The 20,079-nt window shown below is 39.2% G+C and overlaps 2 protein-coding genes across 5 annotated transcripts in view; both read right to left on the bottom strand.

The window, feature by feature from the left end:
- Positions 1–11,115, bottom strand: part of LOC114158143 (estrogen-related receptor gamma-like) — a 38,166-nt gene extending 27,051 nt beyond the window's left edge. Inside the window, exon 1 of one of the 3 annotated variants that reach the window (XM_028039423.1) lies at positions 10,819–11,115. Coding sequence is in view for 2 of the 3 variants with exons in the window: in XM_028039422.1 (XP_027895223.1) it covers positions 1,260–1,315 (56 nt within the window). In the remaining variant the exon portion in view is untranslated. Of the gene's footprint in view, positions 1–1,259; positions 1,599–10,818 lie in introns of those variants that run through there. The other 2 variants (XM_028039422.1, XM_028039421.1) reach the window with 2 other exon arrangements.
- An 897-nt stretch (positions 11,116–12,012) lies between these two features.
- Positions 12,013–19,367, bottom strand: gpatch2 (G patch domain containing 2). Of its 2 annotated transcripts, none has more exons than XM_028040981.1 (10): positions 19,199–19,367; positions 18,276–18,519; positions 16,912–17,462; positions 16,680–16,744; positions 16,056–16,253; positions 15,636–15,735; positions 15,209–15,248; positions 14,271–14,335; positions 14,067–14,155; positions 12,013–12,817 (listed from the first exon to the last, which is right to left on the bottom strand). In XM_028040981.1, the coding sequence occupies exons 1-10, from the start codon at positions 19,246–19,248 to the stop codon at positions 12,648–12,650; spliced, it is 1,572 nt and encodes a 523-aa protein (XP_027896782.1). In that variant the 5' UTR covers positions 19,249–19,367; the 3' UTR covers positions 12,013–12,647. The 2 variants fall into 2 exon arrangements, with proteins under 2 accessions (XP_027896782.1, XP_027896783.1); XM_028040982.1 differs by having other exon boundaries at positions 16,915–17,462.
- Positions 19,368–20,079: the final 712 nt, after the last annotated feature.

Raw genomic sequence — 20,079 nt, 5'->3', positions numbered from 1 at the left:
TTTATCTGGTTTGGTTTATGTGAGTTTGGATAAGCGGTAGATAATGGATGAATGGATTCTGATTTTGACTGATTGTTTTTTTAACATAAGGATTTTTACACATAACAGACAAAAATGAAAGGCAGGTGCTTTGTCAGAGGAAGTAGCTTTGAATTTCAAATAAAATGAATCTATTACAAGATTATCGCCATTTACACATCAAGACTGATTGAAGCTGATTAGGGAAAACTGACAGAACCTCAAAATCTGGGTGTTTGTTGAATCTCTATTATCAACAGCATTGCACATTTTCTATTACTCCTACATTTGTAAACTTCTCTTTGGTGACAATTGTATTTCTGTTGGAGTGGACAGCTGGACAGCTGCTTAGTTTGCACATGCCTTGGTCTGGCTCTGGACACTTTCCAAACATTATCATGTCTTTAGTAGAAGACATGCAATTTTATCGGATTGTTACTAAGCTCAAGAACGTGCAGCAAAGTGGTCAGAGCCAATCAAGAGGAAATTGACCAACTTCAATCTTTGGCAATTTAATTGATGCATTTGTAGTACTATCAAAAGTGTGCTCTTTGTATAGTTGATGCAAATTTATTACTCCTACATTTGTAAAGTTGACTTTAAGTGACTATTCTGCCATTCTTGAGCTACACCTGCTAGTGTGGGCACTCTATGCAATTTTGTGTTTGCCTATACCTTGGTCCATCTCTGCAGACAAGGCAGAGTTTTCATCCGAGTAATACCTGTTGACGGATATTCCATACTTAGGATCATACTGAAGGCATTATGCCAAATTTTGCCAATATGGATAGCAAATACTTGTATTCATATCTATTAGGGCAATATTCAGACTAGAAAATGTCACATTATGCCATTCCAAATATATTTTTGGCAGTGCAGGTTTAGTTAACTACAGGCCATTTTAAAGATACTTTCTAATTAAGAAATACTACTTCACAGCTAATAAAATTAAGCGAGTGTGAAAAAGCTAAATATGATTAAGGTGGCTAAAATTTGAGTAACTGGATTTAGCGCAAATACTCTTAATCACTACAAAAGTGATTGTCAGAGATGTATTATGAATTAAATTACCTCATACAAGAGACATACGTCACCTGATAAACAGGTAACTTTTAAAAAAAAGAAAAATATTTTAAATTAATTACAATATATTAACATTCACTTGACCTATTCGAGCTTTTCAGCACCAACTCGAGACTTTAAAGCTCAATAGGATAACATTACAATGAAAATGTACTTACTCTGTGTCAGAGTGGTAGCTGAAACACTCAGGGAGGTACAGGTCGACTAAATCCATGTGCGCTCTGCTACCATACCCCGAATAAAATAGTAAATTAGAAATGCTTTGTTTTCTTTCTCTATATTAGCACCTTTCACAGCCTAAGTTACACCTGGCCTTCAACTGTTTGTAAATTACAGTTTTACTGCTTGGGAACTTTCTATCTCCATCTACTGCCCTCTCCTCTGCCGTGTCTCCCTCTCAGCTCCGCTCATGGTCCGCCTGTCTTCCTGTCACTCTCACTTCTCACTAAAGCTGCTCCCCGCTGCCTTTGTAGTCTGGACGGACAGTTGTGACTGAAAACTGCGAGCTGCCTGTGACCAAAGCGGCCACTCCATCGCGCAAGCTGATTGGCTGCCCTCTAAGCCAATCAGCTGCGCTCATAGCCACTTGGGCAGGTGGATGTGAGTGACTTGCTGTACCTATTTAATAGGTTTAAGCTGTCAGCGTGGGATCGTAGATTGCACACAGGCACACAAATAAATCCAGTTCTCTAATTTATTTTAGAGAACTAAAATAAAGTTCTCTAAAGATTTTCCATCAGTTGCAAAGCTAAAAATATTTATACACACAATTCACAACTGATATTTTCACAGTTTATCAATGATATGTTTTAAGAGGGCAGTAATATGTACTTCCCAGTCACATTGTGCCACTTTATAGAAGTTTGCTTAGCAATTTTTTACTTTAGAAGATGAATTATTTGTGTGTCTGCTCTCAGAGAGATTTTAAATTAAATAACAAAATTCTGATTTAGATACAGCACATAAAAGGCATACATCAAGGTATCTAGCATGTCGATTAGTTAAATTTGGCATAATTAAGCACAATTGACCACTAGAAGGCGGTAAAGTGCTTACAATACGATCCTGGGTAGGTGGTGAATCTGCACCGAGACGTATTTTGCTGTACTCTCTTTGTCCTCCAAAGTTAGACTTTCAGAATTCCCAGGCAGAAAAACTACAATAATTACCCCTGAAGTTGGGATTCAGACTGGGAAAATCAGAGACTGCCAAGCAACCCTGAGTTTTAATGGCAGTTTGAATGTGCCCCTGCACCTATATCAACTCTTTGGAGACACCTGTATGTTATGAGTCACATGATATACAGATACGCAATTGCCCTTTTCAGATGAATTAAGTGTTTTTGAAATTGACTTAATTTTAATCTGATGAACTCACATTTGAGCTGGAGTTATTACTTTCTTCTATGAACATTATGGTGTGGATAAATCTCAGTGTTCTGTGAATAATGTCATCACAATGTTGCAACTTTTGACTATATAGATTTATTTCTTTAAAGCTGTTTTACTTATTTCTTCATTAATTCACACATGGAAAAAGAGTACAAAGATTTTGAAATGCATGCATAAATACAATTGAAAAAAGTGCTGAAATATGTGTTAAAACTTTATTTACTTATCATCTGAGTACAATTAATATGTATATTGAGCAAAGTTTTCCATGTCAATATTTTTCAAATGAAATGGGCTATTTAAAAACTTTGAATCGCTAGATTTGGGTTTTTGGTAAAAGAAACATGTTATTGTGTATTTTAAACTTGAACAGACAGCAAAATACCATGAAATATGTCTTGAATATTATGGCATCATTACACAAAACCTCCAAATAAACTTTAGAACATTCTCACCCAGACTATTTCCCAAATGTAATGTAAAGTTAGCTGCTATCCACAGTGACAGCACATAAACATATGGACATCCACATTCCAAACCACATTAACGTAAATTCTTCTTAAGCCTAAACTGACTTACCCGCTACAGGGCTGTTATCTGAGATAATCAGCTATGGCTCAGTGCCTGACATGATGCCTTTCACTCACAAAGCACACGTGCAAACAAAATGGGAGGCAGAGAGTTGGCAGAGTCCAGGTCAGCAGGTGCAACATAATGCAGCATTTTTACAGCGCTACTCACAATAAGAAATTGTAAAATAAGATGGTATCACCAGAAAAAAAGATATTAAGGCTATCACTGTTTACTGTAGCATTCCAGTCCATTCACAGAAAAGTGTTTATTTACAGAGATACACTAGGCAAAAACTTGCAACCAAACGTTAAAATTAATCTTAAAATCCAGATTTGTTCCACTTTCCTTTGAATGAACATTCAAGGCTGAAACGTGTACTTTGGCATCTGGATATGAGTGGAATGCTTAAAAAAAAAAAAAACTGTTAGGGATATTAATTCAGCTATTTTTGATCAGGAAAAATCTTCTGTATCAGTTAAAATTAATACAGTATAAGAATGAGTTACAGAATTAATTTCACTTGTATTTCCAGTAGAATAAATCTGAGCATGTCCAAATATTATCTCTGATTAATTTTGAGCCAGTAAGCCACACCACCCTAACTGAGATGTCAGAAAATCTGAGATGAGCTGCTTTGTTTTTTTCAATTCTTTTGAATGAAGAATGGACCTTTAAACTTTGTGTCTTGAGTCTAAAAAACAGAAGTTTTCCATAAATTTAATGCAACAATCATTGCTAATATATAGTCAAATATATCCTATGCACTTAGACCAAAGTCCCAACTGTCTACTTTTTTTTCTTTTTTTGCTGCCAAGCATTTAGACCTTATGAAGCAGCATGACACATCTATTCATTTGTTGACGTTTGTCTATTTAGTAGAAAAATGAAGGATTTCTATTTAATTTGCTCTATGAATATATCTCAATTTTGTTTTATAAACATTAACCTAGTTCGAGAAATTTTTTTCTGAGAACTTCTGTAAACATCTTAGTCATTTAATCCTTTTTGATGCATTTCTGCACAATTTTCGAGAATTTTGCATACTTTCAGCCACAGTTGTGAGCAGCAGAGTGCTATTCCTGGTATATCAGCCTGTCTCTTTTCTTTACTGACCAACATGATGCCGTGTTTCCTGATCTTACTTCACAGGGTTGAAATGACCTGTGCTAATTTTTGCTGAGATGAAGGCCGGACTGCAGATTGCGTGCAGTGAACTCATTATGCACCTCATGAAACAACATCAACCAACCAAAAAAGTCATAACAGCTACATGCATATACGTACTGGGAATCAAATATGAATGTAGTTCATTACAAAAGTGTTCCCACAAAGTTCTTTTGTCGTATTTTGTATATTATTTCACGATGCAACTGGAACATTCTGTATATTTTGTTAGGATTTTACGTGACAGACCAACAAAGAGCAGTTATATAGTTTATATTTATATTTGCACATGAAAAAGAATACAAAGATTTTGAAATGCATGCATTAACACAATTGAAAAAAGGGCTGAAATATGTGTTAAAACTTTATTTACTTATCATCTGAGTGCAATTAATATGTATATTGAACAAAGTTTTCCATGTCAATATTTTTCCAATGAAATGGGCTATTTAAAAACTTTGAATCGCTAGATTTGGGTTATATATATATATTTGCTGCAGCTACGGCCGTAATGGTGTGTGTGTACAAACTTTGAAGGGATTAGATGGAACTTACGCTGGTATACATTTTTTCAAGCCTTGAAAGTAAGCTAACTAAGAAAATAAAATTATTTTCCTTCCCATTTACAGTTATGAACTGCTTTTTGTTTGTCTGTCACATAAGATACACAGAGATTTGTGGTTTTAATGGGACCCAATAGGAAAAAGATCAAGGAATCATAAAAATCATAAAGAATCATATATGCCCAAACACAAAGGCATGGGAAACAAAAGAGAGGAGCATTTCACAGTGAGCATTTTTTTATTGGAGCCATAAACTACAACAAGACTGACATGATTAGAGAGTGATGATAAAATCTACTACAGTAATTGCGTCACATAAAAATCATCTCAAGAGAAATCCTCTTCTGTAAACCATTTCTGAAACTTTAATGCTGACATTAAAATGAAGTGGCTCTGATCTTCTCAGAGACTCTTGCCATCGACAGTCAGGTGCTGTTTATTTCCACACAGTTAAGCAGAGGAAATAAACTCACAGACTGAACTTACAACAGATTAATTATATTATATTACCAACTTCTGATTTCATCGTTTCGACAAAATAATTGAGTTTCACCTATAACAGCAGGGGAGACTAACCATCAGCCTGAACTAGGTCATGTAAGAGAAAGAACTCATCCCACTACGCTTTCATTTCTCCATTGACATTTTTATAAATGCATGATACAAAATAACTAATTTTTTGCATGCAAACAATGTGATATAAATACAAGTTAAATATCTGCAAGGGGTTCCACTATACATGTTTTGATTTAGAGACTTATCCCAGTGACCCCCGCTTAGTTGTGTTGGACACCGATGCAGAAGATGAAGCAGAAGCAGAAGAAGTAATAAGAACGTTTTTTTGTTAGAATAATACGAAGCCTATTTATATCCCTGATCTGATTGTTTACTGGGTTAACTGATAGGATAGGGATCATTATAAGTCTGTCTACCTGGGAATCATTTCAAGAGAAAGTAGCAGCAATGCAGTGGTTCTCCAGGAAACTTGATAAGAACACAGTGTATTAGTCAAGCTGTAGGCTTTTTACAAAAAGTGGATTTAAATGGTCCCTCAAAGTCAATGTCCAGATTTAATAAAGTTTGGACATTCTAGTCTGCTTTGATCCTCTTTCACAAATCTCTTTCATTAGCTCAAATGCTTTGCTGCAGCCACATGGAACACATACAAACAAAGAAGGAATTTGATTAAAAGAATAACAAAAATAAGTAAAATATAAATGGATGCTACATTTGGTGTTATCAGATACATGTGGATGTGGAGGCTTGTTTAGGAAAGGGTAGATTCTGTCATAATTAATGATTTGTAACATTACATGTTGTTCTGTAGGTCAATAATGAATCTGTTAGTGAAAAGTCTGACTAGTAGCTATAAACATACTATTGAGGAAATAACAACCTAAACCAGGCAAAAGAAAAAGAAAAGAAGTAAAATAAATCACAGGAGACAAATGACATGAAGCAAAGCAAAAAAAAAAAAACCAGCACTGACACACTCTAAATGCAACGAATGAACGTCAACAAGAATGGATGCTGCTAGACATCAACAATATTTTTACACCGAGGCTGAGCTGAAGACAGAAGCTCAATTCCGGCTCCGGAGGGAAGCTGTCTGTAACAGGGCACCCAGCTGCCAGCTATTGACCCCATATACCAGATGCATACATTGCCATCTGCAGAAAAAGGAGAAATGTTTGTGTGTGTGTGTATGTGGGTATGTTTTCATTCTTTTTTCCTCAATCCCTAAACTCACAGCCACTGATTCTCATCCTCCGGGGACAGCTGTCGCATTTGCTTCCCAAACCGGACAGTCACCCTGCAAGTCCGGCTCCACCAAACACTTTGGCATTAGCCTCCAAACTAAAGAACATAATCTGGTTGGTTTATGGCTGACTCTTAGCCATCTATCAATTACCAGGACGGTGGGAAAGACTATTGAACACCACTGTTCCACTGCCCCACAAACGATTTTGAATATTTCCTGGAAGTGCACAGAGATACAAAAAGTAAAAATAAGTTGAAGTAAATTCAGAACATTTCAGAAGAGTGATCTGTCAAGACATCAGTTTAGACAGGTTTAAAGGCCAGTGAACAAAAATAAGGCTTTATAAAAGTTTTAAAAAGTATTTGAGTTAGGAGAGGCTCTGAGGTGCCTGGCAGTCAGGAAAAAATAAATAAACAAACAGCTCATTCAGTGAGAATAAACAATATCTCAAATCTATACGGTGTTCTATTTGGTGGCTCTAAATAGATGGATTGGGGGGAAATGATCCACAAACCGGCCGACAGATGAGCACTCGGACCGAGATTGGTTTCACATTGATCTGAGGCACACAGCATAGGGATCTAGATCTCCCTCGCTCACGCATATATCCACGGCAGAAACCCTAGAAATCCTCTGAGAGGAGCCTAAAGAAACAAAACCACTGAAATGTCACTCAGATCTACTGGGACTTGCTGCTGCTTCTCCACGGTGGGTCAATGGTCCTCAAATGGTTTTCACTTCTCTGTGCATCATACAGTTGCACTGCAAAGGAAATGCAGGGAACCTTATACGTACAGGAAGGCTTTCAGGCAGGCTGGATTTCATGTTGAGAAATTTAAGCTCATTTAATGACTATCTGAGACCAGGAAGCACACTGATGAATCCTTTTTCAGCTTCAGGCTCGTTCTGTAATAACTTGACTGGATTGCCCCCTAGAGGAGAGATTCTTTCTATTAAAGGGACAAAACAAGTGCAGCTTGATCACAAATGATGATGATTCACCAGAACTGAGAGTTTAACCCTCAGCTCTGTCGTGCGATCCAGACATGTTGCCTCTGGCAGTCTGGAGAACCTCGGGGTGATTAGTCTATGTAACCAAGCTTCTCCTAACAACATAATAAGGATTACGGCAGCAAATACCCTTCATATTCTCAACAAGCAGAATTGGATTAAATGGTCATCTGTTGGTCATCTTATTCTGCCCCTTTTCTTCATATGGTGGAAGCGAAAGGAACAGTTCCAGACTCATATTTCATTGTCAACAGGACCGTCAACTTGTCAGTGAAACCTGGTCTAAAACCGATTTATGTCTGCAAATTATTGACTTTTCTTCAGCTATTAAATATTTGAAATTTTTCAAAGACAACTATGCTTTCTAAAATTGCTGCTTTTCACAAAATAATTTAAAAATAGAAATATTGCTTGTTTTCTCAAAGCTTTGTGTGCCATAAATGATACATTAGGGGTTTGTCGTCATAATTATTCTAACCACAAAAATTCTGTATGCAGGTATTAAAACATATGGCATGCATAGCATTTCTTAAAACTACATTGATGCTAACATTTACACCCTTAAATACCCGTTTTACCCCCAGTGGACAAAATAACACATCAGATTAGCACATCATTTATCTCCTCGTTAGTACAGTGGTGAGTATCCCCGCCTGTCACGTGGGAGACCAGGGTTTGATTCCCCGACGGGGAGTGAAGTTTGTTTCAGGTCCCTCTTGAAAATGAGCTCTAGATCTCAACGGGGTTTACCTGATTAAATAAAGGAATATTAGAATATTATTAGTAAAAAATAATATATATATTGTTACTCAGAACTCAAAAGGAGGCTCACCCACTATAAATCTTGGGGCTCCTAACTTTTAAAGTTCAATTAAGCACCCCAGTGAGATTGTAAGAGCTGTCTGAAGCCTTAAGAATGACGACTGTAAGTTCTTATGAGTTTGGAAAGGGAATTAATGTGCTATCAAAAGAATTTAAAATCAGTCATTTCCCTGTACTGAAAACAGTCTATAAGTAGATTCCAGCAGGGTAAAGGAAATTGTACAAAGTTGATGAGAATTTGGATAGAGCTAAATAGAGGCCATGCTGGAAGAAAACCTGTTAGAGGTTTTAAAAGTCAGAAAAATGGGCTGAAGTTCACCTTCCACATCTCCTTGTTGAGCAAGAAAGTGCCTTTGTCAGGCTTTCTGCTACTCAGTCTCTGTGTTGCATGTTTTTCTGGATTTGGTGTAGGCAAAGTATGATTAAAAAGAAGGAGCTAATATAAAAAATACAACCTATAAGTCTAAGTACTCGCAATTGATTTTCACTGCAACAAGAGGATAATACCAGTGTGTCAGCTTCTTGCTTACTTATCAGAGCTGCTTTTTCACTCCTGCACCTGGTTCCCAGCCTCGTCCCAGGTGAGGAGCCACCACTGCGGGTCCAGCACACACACAGAATCCTGGGAGTCAGCACCGCACGTGTTTAATGCTGATGTCAGGAGCTCTTCCACACACTTTCACATACCCACACTCGCACAGAGACGATGTACACGCTCCCGAACTCATCATATCACTTTTATCTCCACAGGTGGCAAATTTAGCCCTCTGGCTCAGAGTCAGCATGTCATGGCTGAACAAGTCAACAGAAAACACACAGAGACAGAGGGAAATAAGGCTACTTCTATGCGTCCAGCCCCTGGCTTCCTTTCCATCTGCCCACCTTTTTGATGACTGTCAGCAGCTCCACTGCTCATCTTTTTCTGGATATTGTCCTGCTCCAGAAAAGGTGGTAAAAGCTGCATCTCTACATAGATTAGATTATCACTGAAAAGTAAATTAATTTCTACAAATCAGTTGAAAAAAGTAAAACTCAAATGGTTTCATTACACACAGAGTGACACAAAGTGTCTGATGAGTCCAATCAGTTAGATCACAGACACGTCTCAAAGACCCAGAAACTTGGATGAATCTAAATTTTCTGCCTTCCAATTCTGAAAAGACAGAATTAGTTATATTTAAACCAAAACCTATAAAAAAGAAACTTCTTCTTCCTCTTCCTCTTCTTCCTGCTATTAACCTTTGGAGTTTCATTAGCTTAGAAAGTCCTCCTACATCTGGTCTCCTGTTTCTTTTTATCTGCTCTCTTTTCTCAGACCTCCGGTTGTTCGTTGTGGAAGATGGCCGCTCGTACTGAGCCAGGTTCTGCTGGAGGTTTCTTCCTGTTGAAGGGGAGTTTTTCCTCTCCACTGTCGCTACATGCATGTTGAGTATGAAGGATTGCTGTAAACTGTCAACAACACAATGCAATCTATCGTATCTCACTTCATACTCATGCAGGAAGAGTGAAGTCAATGACTCGATGCACTCTGCTGGGATTCCTTAGATAAAAACTTTAACCAATTTGAATAGTGAACTGGGAAAAAAAAATAAAAAGGATGACCTGAGCTTAATGAACTCTTCGATAACTAGGTTCAGTTGGAGAGTATGCATTATAGATTGTAATGACTTTTTTTTGTAAAGTGGCTTGAGATGATGTGTGAATGTGTGTCCTTTAATCCTATCTATCCAATCCGTGTTTCTTTTCTGTCCCTCCTTCTCGGTCTCATGTCATTAGATTGATTAGGTTCTTTATGTTGTGCCACTAGGATGTTTCAGTTTTTCACCCTGGCTCTTCGTCCTGTTCCCTCTTCACAGTGCTCTTTCTGGGACCACCACCTTCTGGTCATTCTCTCACCCAGTTAGCCTGTCCAGGATGGCCTACTAATTCCCAGCCACACCAAAGGCACACCAATCAAAAGTTAATCATTTGCAAAATTACACACATTGCCTTCCGATTGCACAGGCATAACAATCAATCTATCAAAAGAAACAGACGAGGAAGAAAAAATGTTCTGGACAGTAATATTTGGTGACAGTTTTTTTTTTTTTTTTAGATACAGCACACTTGGACAAATGCTCCTGCAGATGCATTTAGCAGCTGAACAGTTTTGCTGAAGTGCTCACAAAGTCACCCATGAAGGTTTTAAATTAAGTGTGAATGGGATAAAAAGGCAGAGTTCACCAGGGTTCAAAGTAGATATTTACCCACACACACACACGCACACAAACACCCGTTTCCGCTCAAAGACCACACCGGACTGTTTCTAAGCAGACAAGAGCAAAAAGGAAAAAAAAAAAAAAAAAACATCAGTACATTAGCTGCAACTGCAATAAAACCCACATCTGCTCCTTCTGGTTTGCTCATCTCACAGCTTCTGCTCGGTACTTACTGTCAGTTTCATCCACTGGCTGGTCGGCTGTTCAGTGGCTCTGCTTTCCAGCTGCAGTCAGTCGGTCTCAAGGACAAACACTCCAGCTCTCCTCGCCTCCGGTCTCTGTAGCTCAGCGATGCAGCAGCGTGCACACAAATTCATAAACACACACACACACACACACAGATTTTCCCCCTCCCTCTTTCCTTCCTCTCAGCATCTCGCTCAGATCCAGTGCTGAGTTCACCTGCCCCGGTTCGCTCACAGGGGAGTCCTGAGCGAGCGTGTCAGACAGAAAGTGTGTCTAAGGGAGGGAGGGGAGGAGGGAGGACCCAGCTGAATGCTCCCCCCTTTAAATGCGGGGTGGACCGACGGGCAGAGGACACACGGTGCTCCTGCTTCTCTCTGGATGCAGTCAGAGGAAGGTTTTCTGTTGCAGCCATGCTAAAGATGTGAGGGGGAAAAGAAGGACACAGAGGATTCTTGAATTGTATTTTAGGCAATGTTGAGTCAGCGTGCGTTTTATTAGAGCTGGAAATACTGAGAGCTTAGGGTTAATTATCTCATGAAAAAAGAGGAAGGGTGTAGGGATTTTCTGGTTTAAAAAAAAGGGTTAAATCTTTAATGAGACCACGGTGAAAAGTTGTTCTTTTCACCATTTGACACCATAAATTGGGTCAGGTATTATACACTTTGAGTAATTGTTGGTGTGTTTTTTTTTCTTTTTTAATTATTATGTTAGCTAGCAGATATATGAGATAACAAAAGTTGTTGATAGATAGGGAACCAAACAAACAAGTCAAACAGAAATTATACCCAAATGTTCCTTTAGGGTAGGTAAAATGTCAGAAATAGGCCATTAGCAGCGTAACACTTATTAATCCTTAAGGTCTAGTTGTAGAAAATTAAGCATTATGTTAGGATCCTGGTTTGTTTGGGTTTTTTAATGTTTTCTACAAAAACAAACATATAGGTTTGGGTGTAAAATGACTTTGCAATGTGTTTCAAATACTTTCTCTGGCCAGTACAGATAAGACATTTCTTTTGACTTTAAAATACAATGTGAAATGTGTAGTGAGCAATAAATGTTAACTTTTAGCAAAACCCTTTAAAATGTGCAAGACTAAATAACAAATCTAAAATAATTAATTGAAAAAACTGAACTCTAATCAAGGGGGCACATGCAAATCCACTAAATGACACAAAAACAGATTTAGATAATTTTTTTTATTATTATTTTCCCTGTTTGTGGAGAAGTAAAAACTTTCTAATGACACAAATTCCTCAATTAAATCAATAAAATGGATTATTACAGAAATCCAGATAAATCTGCTCACATTAAAGTAAAGTATGCCAACTTCATTACGATAAAATAAGCAACTTAAAAAGGTGTGTTGAGGTATGGCCCAATCAAATATTTGATTCAAAAACTCTTGTGCAATCTCAGAGAAAAAACAAAACAAAAAACATTTCTGATCAACGCTCCAACCCGTTAGTCAGTGTGGCTGACTAACGGGTTGCACTGTTAGTGGCTCACACCCAGAATGAGCTCAAAGACTCAGCAGTCTGCCCTTAAACACTGAGGTAACATGTGATCAAGCTTCACCGTCAAGTTCTCCAACATGGAGAACTCATTTCTACCCATTACTGTCACGTGTCTCAATCCCAGATTTTGTAAAAGTTTCCCCAATATGGGGAAAGTTTGTCACCACAGACGTTCTTGGTAGAACCGTTTCATTCTTGCAGCTCGCAGGACTTTGGTTAAGAATCATCCTGAGGAGAATTTCATCTGGCGTTCTTTTTTTTTTTTTTGCAGTATCGTGTCTCAGAGTCCAGGAAGCGACAGATCAGTTGAAACCTAAACCTGCCCCTTTGGGTCTCTGTGTGGCCCGGATGGGTTCGGTGATACCCCTCCCCTCAGGGCCAAGTCCCATCCCCGGGCTCCAGCCCATGCTTTGCAACATGCGGCTCCCCATGTTCGTGTCAGGGATGGGAGCTGCGTTTTCCCCAACCACACCTGAGAAGAAAATGTTTTAAAGTTAGCAAAAAATTTAAAAAAAGGCACATTTAAAGTTTGTAAGGAAAAAAACACAGCAAATCAAAAAGTCTTTTCAGAACACAAATAAAGAAAAAATAAAGATTACGACTTAAAAGGAACCTTAAAAAAAAACTGTCGTTTTTTGTGCCAGAAATCAATACACAGATTGTTGGTTCCTGTGGATCAAACATGAGATTTTACTTTTATGAATGTTTTGTATTTTTGACACAGAATTAGCCTGGCTCAAAAAATTGGTGGGTGCTAAACAAGTTCCTCTCAATAAATTAGAATAATATAACAAATACATAGTTTTTATTAATTCAATTCAAATAGTGAAACTCTGACAATAAAGATTCATTGCAAACAGTTGTGATTTAAGCATTTATTCCTGTTAATTCTGCTGATTATTGCCGACAGCTTTCCAAAGTGTGATAATTATAAAGTTATTAACATGTTATATGAAGGATAAGCTAAAAAGGGTGTAGCTAAGGAATCTAACTTCTCACAGAAGACTGAATCAAAGCAAATTAATAGAAAATTGAGTAGAAGGAGAAACAGTTTTTTAAAAAATGCTCTAAGAACACATTCTTCCTGCAGCCCCAGGAAGAATATGATAACAAATTCATTCAAGAGTTTTGAGACAATTCAGAAAATGTAAAGTTCAGATGGAGTCAGAGCATAAGGAGTCAGCCACACACAAATGTATCTGGCACATGAGCTACAACTGCTATTTTCCTTATAGTACGAGCCACAGACTGGTCACCTAAAGTCCACTGAAAAGTTTGTAATCCTGGCTACTTGCTGTTATCTCAGAGATTAGGCATTCGGTCTTGCTTGTTTGTCCGGCCTTTCTGCAAACGTAATCAGGTAATTGACTTAGCCACACTTCCTGTCGTGCAACAACTGCATCCGGAGAAGTAAGGACTAGCTTCCGCCTTGGATAATGGTCTTGCTGTTCTCTGTTTTCTAGGAACTTTGCTTTAGTCACAGAGGGTAACTACTTACTGTTTTAATCCTCCGTTTGTAAGCAGGGCTGAGTAAAAGCTTCTCACTCCGGGGTCTCCAAGTGATCTGGTTACAGCTAGTTCCCCTGTCATTACCAACATTTGCTACGTGTCTCATGGCACAACTGCCAATATTTTTAGCTAAGAAGACGTGAGATAAGATGCATATAGATCCGTGAAAGGAAAAGTCTATCAGGTATAAGGAGTGTGTTTCCATCAGTTACCTGAGGGAACAACGGTACCTAGAGGAGCTGCCTTTCGCCTCCGTTTAATGTCGCCTGTGCATAGAGAGCCGAGGTGTCCGCTGGTCTGCCTGCAGAACAGGTGGGTGAACAAAAATGGTTTTAAGTTTCAACTCTGACAGCATACAACATGAAAAAAAAAAGTTTTAATTTATCTGGACATTATATGCTTTAAATTATTCTCACCTGCTTGCTGTTTTTACCGAACAGCTCCTCCGATGCCCTCTGTCTGTTCGTGGATCCCAGTGCAACTGCAGTGGCAGGTAAAAGACAGAAAGAAAAAAGACAAAACTTCATCTTTTAGGCAATCTGAACGATTCCAGCAATACATCTAGATTTTATTGCAGCAGTGGGTGAAACCTTGAACACCTGAGTGAAGTTGGCCCCCCCACCTTCTTCAAATTAGACAAAATTGGTGTCAATCAACTCGGCTACGTTTGTGCTGGTTTGTGCAGCAAAAATTTTCGTTTGTGCCGCTATCATTTTAAAGATATAAAGAAATGTTTTTAGAGGTCATCAAAGGTCAACCAGCCCCCCACCTTCTTCAAATCAGACGAAATGGGTGTCAATCAACTCGGCTACGTTTGTGCTGGTTTGTGCAGCAAAGATTTTTGTTTGTGCTGCTTCGGTTTTGAAGATATTAAGGAAAGGGTAAAGGTCAACCAGCCCCCCACCTTCTTCAAATCAGACGAAATGGGTGTCAATCAACTCGGCTACGTTTGTGCTGGTTTGTGCAGCAAAGATTTTTGTTTGTGCTGCTTCGGTTTTGAAGATATTAAGGAAAGGGTAAAGGTCAACCAGCCCCCCACCTTCTTCAAATCAGACGAAATGGGTGTCAATCAACTCGGCTACATTTGTGCTGGTTTGTGCAGCAAAGATTTTCATTTGTGCAGCTATCATTTTAAAGATATTAAGAGGGCTGGTTGACCTTTGATGACCTCTAAAACATTTCCTAATATCTTTAAAATGATAGCAGCACAAACGAAAATTTTTGCTGCACAAACCAGCACAAACGTAGCCGAGTTGATTGACACCAATTTTGTCTAATTTGAAGAAGGTGGGGGGGCCAACTTCACTCAGGTACCTTGAACTTAGCATTTCGACCAGTTTGAAACATAGCTCACCTGTCCATGGTCCCTCCTTGAGCTTGCGTTAAACCACGGTCTGATTAGGAAGAAATGGTGTAATTAAAACATCCGAATGATAAACTCACTTTTCTTGTTTCAAAATTCACATTATTTTATGTACATTTTGAAAGTAATGAATGAATTTATTGCATTTTTACAGCAGGAAGGCTTGAAACCTGGAGACTTGGGGAAAAAACTCTAAGGAAGGAAGGACATGAATCAAAAGAAAAGGAAAGAAAGTAGGAAAGGACAAAATATCTTTGTTGACGTATGTTATTAATAATTTGGTCATATTTCCCAATACAAAAGACAACCCAAATTCCTCTACAAACATAACTTTCAGAAGGGTGGCAATAGAAATTAAAAAACAAGAAAGCAAAAAAATAAATAAATAGATCAGATTTAGTAGCAGGTGATAACTCACTCATGGGGATCTTGGCTCAGCCTTTCGCTGAAGCCCTGACTGGATCCCGCCTCGGATCCCTGCTGGTTTCCATGGAGACGACTCAACCTGGCCTGGAACCCTGCCCAACATCAATGCGAGTTTATTCACAGATCAACTCACTTTTGATCTAATTTCATTTGGCCAATAAGATTAAACTAAATTAAGAATTCATCTTGAATTCATACTCTTTGGCTTTTAAAAAGGGTGCTCAAATAAATGTAAAACTAATTTAAATGTATTCTCTTCCTATTGAGAGATGACAAAAAAAAAAAAAAAACAAAGATTTTTTTTATAGAATAAATAATACATTTTTCCACTTTTTTTGTTTATTTTGCTCCCTACTGGTCAAGAATGACATAATGACATGCATCTTTAAGGGTCCAGCAGTTCATAATGTACCTCTCTGTGCAGCGGGGCTCAGGAGAGGAAAGGATCCTGTGAGAATGCTGTTGAAGACCGGGTCGGCGAGGTCCAGCTCCTCCGACGCCGCCTCCCTCTCCCACCAGGGAACCACTCCTGCTATGCCGCATGCACCCCCGGGCCCAGATCCGGACGCCGGTTCTCCATCACAGAACCAATCACTCTGTTCATCATCACCTGGAGCAAAGATAGAAACTGTGACCTCCCAGTAGAACTCAAATATGCCTGCTTGGTTTCCCACACAGTTAATGTAATAAACCAATGTTTTGCATAATTACATTTCCAAAGTTGTTAGTTCTTTTTTTTTGGCAATTTTCAAACAGGATAAAAAAAAGTTTCACCATCAACTGCTGGCAGATATTTCTGCAGTAGTTTGGATTTAAATATGGAAACAATAAAAACTACAGATTGGAAGGATGAATGTATCTAATGATTAAAGGACTCATGGAATAAAGATTGGGAATAAATCTATTTTAGCTTTTTTTCTTCACTTGTCCAGTCCAGGAAAACACTTATAACTTACATCAGAGGTTATTTACGTGTTGTTCTTCTAAAGGAGAGATTCGGATTAAAACCTAGAGAAGAACAGAACTACATACACACCTTGCCTCCCCTCATCATTAGTATAGAGGCCACCATCACTGCTGTTACTGACGCTGCTGGTCTCACTGTAAAAGACAACAAAAGGTCATTAAATGTACAGTTTAAACACCATGGATGGAAAAATAGTCAAAACACAACCCGGATTTAAAATTAAACTCTCGTCAATAACAGAAACAAAGGCGGGGGACTTGAAAATCAGTGGAAATAGTAAAAAGAAAGCCAAAACACTAACCACCTGTCACTCATGTCCTCATCTGAGCCCTTTTGCTCGTCCAGCTCCATCTTCTCTTTAGATCCCTCTTTTGGTGAAGACAGAGGGTCTTCACTCTCAACAACCACCCCTTCGTCTGCAGCTTCTAGCCCCAGTCTTTGCATTGCCAGTTTTCTCTTCTTCACACGGTTCTTTTCTCCTACAGAGCCCAGCAGGCCACCTCCACAAAGCTCCATGGCGCCCCTACTCTCGTTACCACAGAGTCTGTGCGGCCTGCTGCCGACACGAGCCTTGGGGACCGGCGGGGGCCCGAGTAAGATGGAGGAGTGAGGTTCTGGTTCTACCGGCGGGTCCACAGCCATACGTTTGACCTTACGCCGGCGTCTAAGGCTGCGAGTTCCCTCTGCTGACCCCAGGACGGCCAGGTCGTCGGGCCAAATTGGCCGCTTGCTTCGTCCCGGGTCGGCAGCGTGGGGCGGTCGTCTTTTGGGGCCAAGCTGGTCATCAGAGTCGCTGTTGTCACGGGCGTGGCTGTTGGCAGCGGAAACACCTCCTGAGCTGGCACGGTAGTCCTGGTGGCGACAAGGAAATGTGACATGCTCGGTAAGTTGTGAGACGTCGAAAGGTGCTCGAATGTCAGCAAGGATAGATCCAGTTCACTGTCTAAAGATGAAAAGAATGACACTGAAAGCAGCTAATACAGTGACCAGAGTACAAAATCTTAGGTTTATCCAAGAGCTACTCTTACTTCATCTAGATCTGGTAGATAGTTGGAAAACTGAAGCAAAAATGCAACAAATACCCACCTTTTATGAATCAATTTAGTTATTTGCATCATACAAGTTAAGCAGATATTTGGGTGCTGTGCATGCTTTCAGAGGACACAGCTCAGACTTCAGTGCTAAAGGTTTATTATTTACCATAGCACCACTGACAAGAGAACATTTATCAAAAGTTTTTCAGGGCATTTCCTGTAAACCCAATGGTATCTGGCTGGACACAGTGTACTGATCCTTTTGTATGGGTGTACAAACACATTCATTATTTCAAATACAAAAAAAACCTGCAACATCCAATTCATGTTAAATCAGAAGCGTTTCATGTCTTTATTCTTTGCGATCTTTCAACTGATCGCAAAGAATAAAAAACAAATACAGATCAATGATTGAATGAACTATCTGAAAGAGAATCTTGATTGGTTTTACTAGGTTCTTTTGAAAACAGATTAGAGAGCCTGCCTCTCATTGGCTAATACTGCAAAATATGACCTTGCACTGATAAGTTATTGTCTAAACAAACAAAAATAAAAACACCTGTGGGATCCACTTGGAAGCTACCTGACTAGTAAAACCTCTCCAGCAGCCAGGACACACCCCCAGCCTCACCTTATGTTCCTCCACACTGGACTCTGAACCCTCACTGAGGTGGCCCGTATCCCAGGGTGGATGGGGGTTGTCTGAGCGTCGTTTCCTGCCCCTCCGTTTCCGAGCCTGTCTCTTCAGCAGACAACCCACTGCTAGCGCGTGGTCCCCGCCATCGCCTAAGCCACCCCGGGCAGCTTGCTCCGAGCTCTCCTCCAGTGCTGACACCAGGTCATGGACCAGCTCGTCCATTGTCCGGTGAAAGTGCCTGGGAAGGAGGGCAAATGTTGAAAAATGATTATTTGCGTTTGCTTGTCTTATACAAACGTAAACACTTCATATGTGAAGATAAGCATTTGCTTTGGGAGACGTAGATACACTTTCTCTCGGACAGAACCCCATAAACAACAAACAGAAGTGGCAATTATTGACAATATTCAACGGTGACGAACAAAACAGCTAAGCACAGGCAAGACAAAACTAAATGACATTCTTTAACTCGAAGAGGGATGGTTTAAACAACACGCACATTGACTGTTACTTACGTTGCAACAGCTGCTAGAAATATATGAAAACCGCAGATATTGTTTGCGGCGTTTCTATGAATTTACAGCAGATCTCTTATATCGCCAGCGGTTTTACTGCTTAGCTTCGTAAGCTAACGTCTTCTTGTTAGTTAGACCTGTCCACGTCAATAAACGCATGACAAAGACATAGCTGCGTCACGTCTAGCGAGCAATAAGCGTAAATACACAACTGGTTGTTCTGCTGTGAGAATCGTAGTCAAGATAAACAATTAAAACCCCCTTCGACATTCAAGAAAGCTTCGATGCTAGCCTGTTGATGTAGCTAGCCTGTGTTGCTCTGCAACCAGCTGATCCACGCGAATTCAATGAACGTGAGCGATGAGTTATCCTACGTCTCGGTGATTTTTAAAGACCACCTACCAGCCAGTTCCCGCTTTGCCGATGGTTTTTAGGTGACCTGTACGGAACATTAAAGCCACCAAGTGCCAGCGGGTTATTAGCCAGAAACAACAAACAAACAGCCAGACTCCATATTGACACAAAAGCTAACAGTCAGTTAGCTGGATATACGACAAGACCGGGTGCTGCCTTCAGGTACCTCGGGAAAATGGAACATTAACATTAAAAGGCATAGAAAGATTTCATTGTTACTTACTTAACAAAAAAGTTCAAAATTTGAATTCCATCTATATGAAAACATTATTGTATATATGTTGGCGCACGTATATATTACTCTGTATGCTAAAAACATTTAATTAGCTATGTGACAAACAGAAAAAAGTGAAGGCAATTTTTAATTTGTACTAGAATGTATATACACACATTAAACACCAGAGTGAGCTGTAGTCACAAGTTTTCCCACCACAGTGTTAAAGCTATTTTATACCCCTTTAACTTTTAACACATTTGCCCTGTTACAACTACAAACTTCGGTGCATTTCTCATGAATTTAAATAATAAACATAAATCACGATATAAATATGACCTGCAAGGGAAATTATACATTTGGTTAATTTGTGTTTAGTCGCTTTGACTCAGGGAAAAACTGAATGACTCAACTCTACTAGCTTTGCACATCCAGAGACTGACCTTTTCAGAGATTTTAAGAGACCTGTATTTGTACAGCACTTCATCTAGTCCACGGATTTTACATTACAATCAGTCACCCACTCATACACATTCATTCATGGCCCTTTGACCACCACAAGCAGTTGTTTTGCCCAAGGAGACAACTGAAGTAGATAAAGTGCGGGTTCGAACCTGCAACCTATTGGTTATAAAATTTTCAGATCAAGTTCAGG

The sequence above is a fragment of the Xiphophorus couchianus genome, chromosome 15 (genome assembly GCF_001444195.1).
Source record: "Xiphophorus couchianus chromosome 15, X_couchianus-1.0, whole genome shotgun sequence".
NCBI classification, from domain to species: Eukaryota; Metazoa; Chordata; class Actinopteri; order Cyprinodontiformes; family Poeciliidae; genus Xiphophorus; species Xiphophorus couchianus.
This window is presented reverse-complemented; position numbering and strand designations above follow the sequence as displayed.